Consider the following 8,197-nt stretch of genomic DNA (forward strand, 5'->3'; position numbering starts at 1 on the left):
AATAAATTCTTTAGTGAGACCAATATTTGTAAAGACCCCAAAGTTATTAACTACAACAATAACAAGAACAACTTCTTTTTTGACTTCACCATATCTATGGTGAATATAGGAAACATTGATCATATCACTTATAAAAGTCAATGATTCAAAAGAAATCTAGGATGCCCAATTGTGGTGACTATGAGTTCCTTATTTTATAAGGATATTGTTATGAATACAATATAATACTTTTGTTTAGATGAAGAGAAAATTTCAATATATTAAATTATACATATCTAATAAAAAATATAATAATAATAAAGGAAGTTTTTTTTTTGGTAGGTAAGAACCCACGGGGGATTTGAATGAGTGACCTATGGCAAGGAGTGCCTTAACAGCGCACCCATTCATTGTCAATCCAAAAACCCATGGGCTATAATAAAGCAAGTTTTAATTTAGAATAATTTATTTTTTTAGAAGCATGTTTTAATTTTAATATGTATTTAAAAAACTAAAAACAAAAAAATATATAATTATTTATTTAATTAAATAATTTCATAAAATATTTATATATATAATCAAATTAGGTTCATTTTCATTTTAATTTTGAATATATTAAATATTAGAAATAATATTTAAAAATTTTAAATAAAATTTGATATTTTCTATATATATAATTTCCCTTTTGAATAATATATTTTGATGTTTAAAAAACTATGTTAATGAATTACAAATAGATAATGATTAAAACCCATTACTATCATAAGGAAATTATTTTGTAATTTAAGTATAATAATATTGAAAAAATAAAATGGCATTCATTATCACATCTTTCAGGGTAAATGCATAGATCATTCGTTTTTTCATATATCTCCATTGCGTGCTCCTTACAATAATCAAAATTAATTATGTTATTCCTTATGATAGTATATTTCTATTATAAATTATTAACCAGCCTTAGGTTTTTATAGGGCAGGAATATCTGTTTCATATTTATCATCACTTTTTCCTCTGACCGACAACCCACAAAATTCTCAAGAATGTTTGAAAGGAAAAACATCCGCATAGTATCAAACTAAGTGCTTCCTTACCCATATCCAGCTAATCAGTTAATCTACAGAGTGGATATATATACCTAATCTACAGACTGGATATATATACCTAATCTTGCTTTAATAGACAATATTATTATACGTAATCTACAGAGTGGATATATATACCTGATCTTGCTTTAATAGACAATATTATTCCAGGCAATATTCATTTATTCAGTGTGTTTCATTCAATCTAATCAACTCACGCGTGGAACCCTTCTTTACTGCGGAAATAAGAAGGACACTGAACCCATTTGCTTGCACTGCATCCATTGAAACTACATTGTAGGTGGATAAGCAGGATCATCAGAATGGTTTCATTCAAGGGAATTGACACTTTCAAACCCTATATTGCTCAGATTATAATTCAGATATCATTTGCAGGCATGTACATCATCGCCAGAGTTGCATTCATAGACGGAATGAGTCGCTTCGTTTTTGTGACCTACAGACAGCTTACTGCAACATTAGCTATAGCTCCTTTGGCTTATCTTTTGGAAAGGTGTGTACTATTTTATATATTAATGAGATTACAATTATATATTAATGAGATTTGGAGCAAGTTAGTTGGTTAGTTGGTTTGTGTGGGTTTAGTTTTTTTTTTTCTTGTATTTATATTTTATGATGAGTTTATCTCCGCTTATGAAAGTTATTGTTTCGTGTAATATATCTGTATCTATGTTAAAAAACAATGACTTATATTAATTATATGTAAATTATGTAGATTATTTTGTTTGTATTGAAAGAATTGGAAAGAAAACCCATTTTTCTAAGAATTAAGAACATCCCCACTCAACTTACTTCTGAAAATGAATAAAATAATTTTTAAATAATATATTTTATTTATTTACAAAACAATCAGTTAAATGTCAAATGGAGAAACCAAATGTAACAGTATATTGCATATATAAGCATTTTCTCCCTTCAATAAAACAATCAGTTAAATGTCAAATGGAGAGACCAAATGTAACAATATATTCCATATATAAGCATTTGCTCCCTGGATATAGATGTGAGTTAATTTGTCTTCAACTTTTGCAGAAAGGAACACCCGCCTTTCACTTGGCTCACCTTATTTCAAATTTTCTTGCTTGCAAGTGGGTAAGCAGTTGCTAACCATTCCAGCGTTCTTTCTGTTTACTGGCCTTCATATTCTAGAATCAGCGTTGCAACACAGTTTATCTGATGAATTGTTAACGTCCCGTTACAGAAACACCATCGCTCAGAATTGCTATTTTCAAGGATTGTATTACACCTCATCTACATTTGGTTCGGCCGCACTCAATCTAGTACCCATTTTCACATTGGCAATGGCAACAATCCTAAGGTAGATACTGTTATTATATCATTAGTATTATGTCATGGAAGCCCAATTTTTTAGAATTGTGGTTCAGATTTTGTTTGGGTTACAGTGCATCTCATAATTTAACATCAATGCTGGTTCATCATGGTTTTCCTTGCTAGACTGGAGAAAGTTAATATCAGAAATTTAAGTGGACAGGCAAAGGTTGTGGGCATAGTTATCTGTGTCACTGGTGCAATGGTCATGACTTTATACAAGGGCCCTGCTATTAAATATTTTTCATATGGCATAAAGAGTCATCTAATTACATTGTATTCTAAGCCGGATAGCATTGTGCTTGGGTCCATCCTGGTCTTTGGGAGCATCGTCATCTGGTCTGCATGGCTTTGTTTTCAGGTGATAGTCACGTAATTTTCTAACTCTATATGTTTTCTCCATATATACCCCAAGAGGGATTGAAAAGTATTCCATGTGCAACACTGAAATTTAATAGGTTTCCGATATTTTTAGGGTTACACATAGGAAGACATACACAGTGCTGACTTTGGCTGCAGAGTACCTGGCTCCTCCGGGTGGAGAAATTGTTTCACACAGTTGAATTGATCAGTGAAATTTGAATGCAGGCACATGTTCTGAAGAGGTATCCGGTTCAGTTATCATTAACAACGCTCATGTGTCTTATTGGAGCAGTAGAGTCTGCCCTAATTGCTGTTATATTCGAGGATAGGAAATCTAATGTGTGGGCTATAGGGTGGAATATTAAGCTCTTGAGCGTTTTGTATACGGTAAGTATCAGCTAGACTGTTATTTCATAATTAATATTTTTTTCTGCCAGCCTTTAGAATCAGTAAGTGTATCTTCACTGCCTTTCTTTTCTTTTCTTTTCTTTTTTTTTTTTTTCTTTTTTTCTTGTTTGTAAGTTTTTATTAGTTGTAAAGTGCTGGATGATAGAAGATTTTAAAATATTTTAGAAATTCAAGGAATTCCAGGGTAGCTAATTCACTTAGGTTCTGTCCCCCAATTTTCAAAATATTCTGAAATTTATAAAAAAATGAAAAATAATAGTTGTAAAAGGTAGTATTATTATAGCTATGTAATAATGGTTAATTATGGTCAACAATAATAAACCATTAATAATGTAATATCAACTATTCTGAACATGGTGGTCCAATTTTCAAAATATTCTGAAATTTATAATAAAATGAAAAATAATAGTTGTAAAAGGTAGTATTATTATAACTATGTAATAATGGTTAATTATGGCCAACAATAATAAACCATTAACAATGTAACATCAACTATTCTGAACATGGTTGATAATGGTAAATAGTAGTTAATATCAATATAACCTTGTTACATCAAAGTTATAACATTAATATATTGTTATATTATTGGTAAACTATGGTTAATTTTTAGTCAATTTTTTTCAACTTAGGTTAATTTTGTCAATCATGATCAAGCTTACTCTTCACTCACAGTCAACTAATCTACCATAAATATAACTACATTAATAATTGTAATTGATATATACAAATTTATTATATTTTCGTCATTTTATATACTAATAAATATATAAAATTAATATCAATAAATATTTTAACCATATTTATTAATATAATTATTCTAATATATCAAATTTATTTTACAAAATGTACCATTTCATTCCATTAAAGTAAGTGTGTTCCATTTTATTTTGTTTATGATTCATGCGAAACAATGTCTGTTTGCGCTATTTTTAGCCAAGAATCTAGTTCAGAAAGATATGGTAAAACTCCAAGCTAAAATTGGATAATTCTCTAACGTAAATATATTGAATGTTTCAGGGAATATTATGTTCAGCATTGGGCATGTTTTTGCAAGCGTGGTGTATTAGCAAAAAGGGGCCTGTATTCGTAACAATTTTCAATCCAGTAGGCACGATTCTCACGGCAATTTTGGAGTTTATTATTCTCCGTGTGTGCCTTAGAGTAGGAAGGTAAGTAAAGAATTTTTGAGGAGAACGGAGATTTATTTAATTTAGAGGTTGATTTTATATTTTTTTTAAGAGGTATGTGTAAATTTGTTTATTTTTTAAATTTATAATTTTTTAATAAAAATTATGTTTTAAATACAAAATAATAAAAATAAAAAATAAAGATAAAAAATATGTTATAGTAATTTAAATAAGATGTTTAAATTTTATATTTTTGAAAATTGTTTTAACAATAAATTTAAATAAATTATTTCAAGATCTATGTTAACTAAGTTTTATGTCTATTTCAATTTCATATATATTTATATCTAGGAAAAAATTATTATATTTCAATATTGTATGTAAAATAATATTCAATATGGATTATCCATACAATATTTTATTAAGAATTAATATTGACGTAAAAATATATTAATAACAAAAAACATTTTAATTTGCACTATAAATTGTCTCTATGTACATGTTATGTAAAATATTTTAATGTCAATTATATATCTATATATCTAGATAGATATAGATAGATAATTTAAAGAAATTTATGTATCTAACATGAAAAAATTAAGCTTGTATGGTTAAACATTATATTTGGTCTTATATATACTCTATATACTATTCAAAAATATAATTTAAATAATGTAAAATGACACATTGCATTTTACACTCTAAGGAAGTTTACACATGAATGAATTTGATCCCTCTTAGCTCAGGTTGGATACTTACATAAATGGATCTATGGTGGCTCTACAACCCTGTATGGGGGATGTGTAAGTTATTTAGTGAGAATAAATAATGTAAATTAATTAGAAGTCAAAAAAATAATATGCTATAATTTACCATTACAAGTAAAAACCTGTATCATTAAGATGTCTATATCTTATATTTTTCAAAAATATTTGAAAGAAACTTAAATAAACTATTCGAATATCTATATTAATTAAATTATGTCCATATCAACTTCATACATATCTAGAAAATTTTTTGTTAAAATTGTATATAAAAAAATATTCAATGTGAGTTATGAATAAAATATTTTAATACAAATTAATACTAACTTATATTTAAAAATACATTAATAATAAAAAAACATTTTAATTTGTGTAATGAAATAACCTTTTATATATTTTATTTAGCATTCAAATTTACAATTTTAAAAATAAAAAATAATATTATATTTTACACTCTAAAAAATTTAAACAAAAATAGATTTAACCTTTATATAATCATATTACATTTATATTAGTAATTTTATTTTTTAGTGGTTAAAAATATTTTTTCTCCCAAACAAAAAGGTTACTATAATTGAATCTGACTGTACGCTCTTGTGAATCTCAAAATATTTCTGACTTCATAAATATCACTAAAATTCACTAAAATTAAATAGTTGATTTCGATTATGTTCATCAAATTTCCAAAATATGCACTATGAATCGAAATAAAAATAACGAAACTTTTTACTTTGACACTGTCACCCTCTTTATTTTTGAAAATTTCAAACTTGTTATATTTACCAATCGTATCTAATTATATTGATGTTGATGGTCAAATCTTGTAGTGTTGTCGGAGCAATATTGATCGTTCTGGGTCTTTATTCTGTACTCTGGGGAAAAGCGCGCGATATTTCCATTGAAGATGTCAGGGAATCCAACATGAACCATACTGACATTTTGATAAAGGAAGATACCCCATTTGAAAAATAGAAAATGTGCAGGGAAAGTAATTTCCAAGCTCATGGTTTGCTTTTAATTTTCATTATGTCCCAACAGTTCTATGAACTCTTTCATTGGTGAGATTTTATTTCATGGATGTCCATGCCTTGTGATCTAGCATGACCCATGTGGTACCTATAGCATCGACTCACTTTGAAAAAAATGACAGGTATCCAGCACCACAGCGAGTACATGTATGTTCATCATGTTTGAAAACCCTCATTTTGTGTTCTGATTTCTTTTATTTAAATATTCTATTGTCATTTCGAACAATCTTTTGTTAATGGAAAAGATAATCTTTGAAGACCCTCTTTTTCTGATTGAAAATATTCTATTGTCATTTCAACCAATCATTTTATTAATGGAAAAATACTTGGTACAAAAATTTTGTTAAAAAAATTATTTAAAAAATATATATTAGTTTAAAATAAAATATAAATAAAAATATGTTGTTTTAAAATTAAATATAAACTTGAGTGAGAATGGACAAAAGTTTAAAAAATAAAAATGATAATGATAATAATAGAAAATGATAATGATTAACTTGGTTTATGAAACTTTAATGTAACATATTATTTGAAAAATTTGAAAATTTTATTATTTTTCCAAAAAGCATTAAAAGAATATTTCCAAGATTGCCATAGTGTTTTCTTGAGTTAAAAGAATATTAAGGTGGGTCATGTAATAAATATTTTGAAAAGGAGATTTAATCTTAGTCTATACTTGATATTTTAAGAGATTGTACTTTTAAGAAAAAGTGATTTTCATCTTCAACTTTCTTGGTGTCACAAAGTTTAGACACCCTTTCATTCCAAAGTGTCTTTAGAATTGATAGGTGCGATTAGAATTCATTCTTATTTTGAGCTTGCTTATTTTCTTATTTACACTTGTCACCTTTACATTATGGTTGATCACCTCATAATAACTAAATTTTATTTTTCCCTTGAGATTTTTATAGAACCACATTTTCTACTCTATTTTTGATGCAATAATACTTTTAATATTGTCATTGTTTTGTAAAATGATCTCTTTAGAAGGTGCTTTTGGTTTTGTTTTTTGTTTGAAGCAATTTTAGCAAGGCTCTTGCTTTTCCATGTTATTTAACAAGTTATTATATATGAAATTGTTGGGCATAATTATGTTCTCTGTAATGGAAGCACCAACTTTTGTGTGGAGGATAGGATAATAAATATTTCCTTTAATTTTGAGATTATAGGTTATAAGTTTCTTTTGGATGTTCACTATCTTTCTCCAGTATTCTCTAGATATATTGTATCCCCAAACTTTGATTCTATATTGAATAACATTAGTAACTAGATTGTCAAAGGTAATATTCTCATATATCATATGTAAAGATCCATTAAATTACAATTGGTTTAAAGTCCATAATAAGCATTACACCATCCATTTATCCCTTTTTCATTCCCCAATGATTTAGCTAATATGCTAAAATTGTTTTCAAGTCCATAATAAGCATTCCACCATCCATTTACCCTTTTTCTCATTCCTCAATGATTTAGATAATATTCCCCATCCTTATCCCATATCTTCCTCTACCTATTGTTTGAAACAATTTTAGCAAGCCACTTTCCCTCCATCTTCTTTAAATTTTCCTTATATATGAAATTCTTGGTGACAATTGTGTTTTCTATAGTAGAAGTATGCACTTATGTGTGGAGAATATGATATTGATCATTTCCTTTAATTTTGATATTATAGGTTATATGATTATTTTTTTGTTCACTATCTTTCTCGAGTACTCTCTAGAGATATTGTATCTCTAAACATTCAATCCATATTCAATAACATGAGCAAATAGAGTTTCAAAATGGAATTTCTTATATATCATATGTAAATATTAATTAATTTAGAATTATTTTCAAGTCCATAATAAGAATTCCACCATCTATTTAAGCTTTTCCTAATGCTATAATTTATAATAATTATCCATTCTAGGATATTTATAAGAAGGAACTTCTTCCAAGTTGTAGAAATATACAAAAGTAGTATGTGAACTTATTGGATTTAATTAACATGTCTTTTATTTTGTTGCTATTAATAATCATAAGCATACTGGAATTGATAATAGGAATACCTATACTAGTACACTAGTAGAAAATGAGATATTAGTGACCAGGTGACT

At 27.2% G+C, this 8,197-nt stretch overlaps 1 protein-coding gene across 1 annotated transcript; it reads left to right on the forward strand.

The window, feature by feature from the left end:
- The first annotated feature begins 1,317 nt into the window (after nucleotides 1-1,317).
- LOC149193701 (WAT1-related protein At2g39510-like) lies at nucleotides 1,318-6,333 on the forward strand. The gene is made up of 7 exons (XM_089406840.1): nucleotides 1,318-1,575; nucleotides 2,115-2,174; nucleotides 2,284-2,400; nucleotides 2,538-2,772; nucleotides 3,000-3,161; nucleotides 4,200-4,351; nucleotides 5,901-6,333. Exons 1-7 carry the CDS (start codon nucleotides 1,385-1,387, stop codon nucleotides 6,043-6,045), a joined length of 1,062 nt encoding a protein of 353 aa, XP_089262966.1. The 5' UTR covers nucleotides 1,318-1,384; the 3' UTR covers nucleotides 6,046-6,333.
- The last annotated feature ends 1,864 nt before the right edge of the window (nucleotides 6,334-8,197 follow it).

The sequence above is a fragment of the Pinus tabuliformis genome, chromosome 2_2, assembly GCF_031772625.1.
Source record: "Pinus tabuliformis cultivar Carrire ecotype Pingquan chromosome 2_2, CPIR1, whole genome shotgun sequence".
NCBI lineage: Eukaryota > Viridiplantae > Streptophyta > Pinopsida > Pinales > Pinaceae > Pinus > Pinus tabuliformis.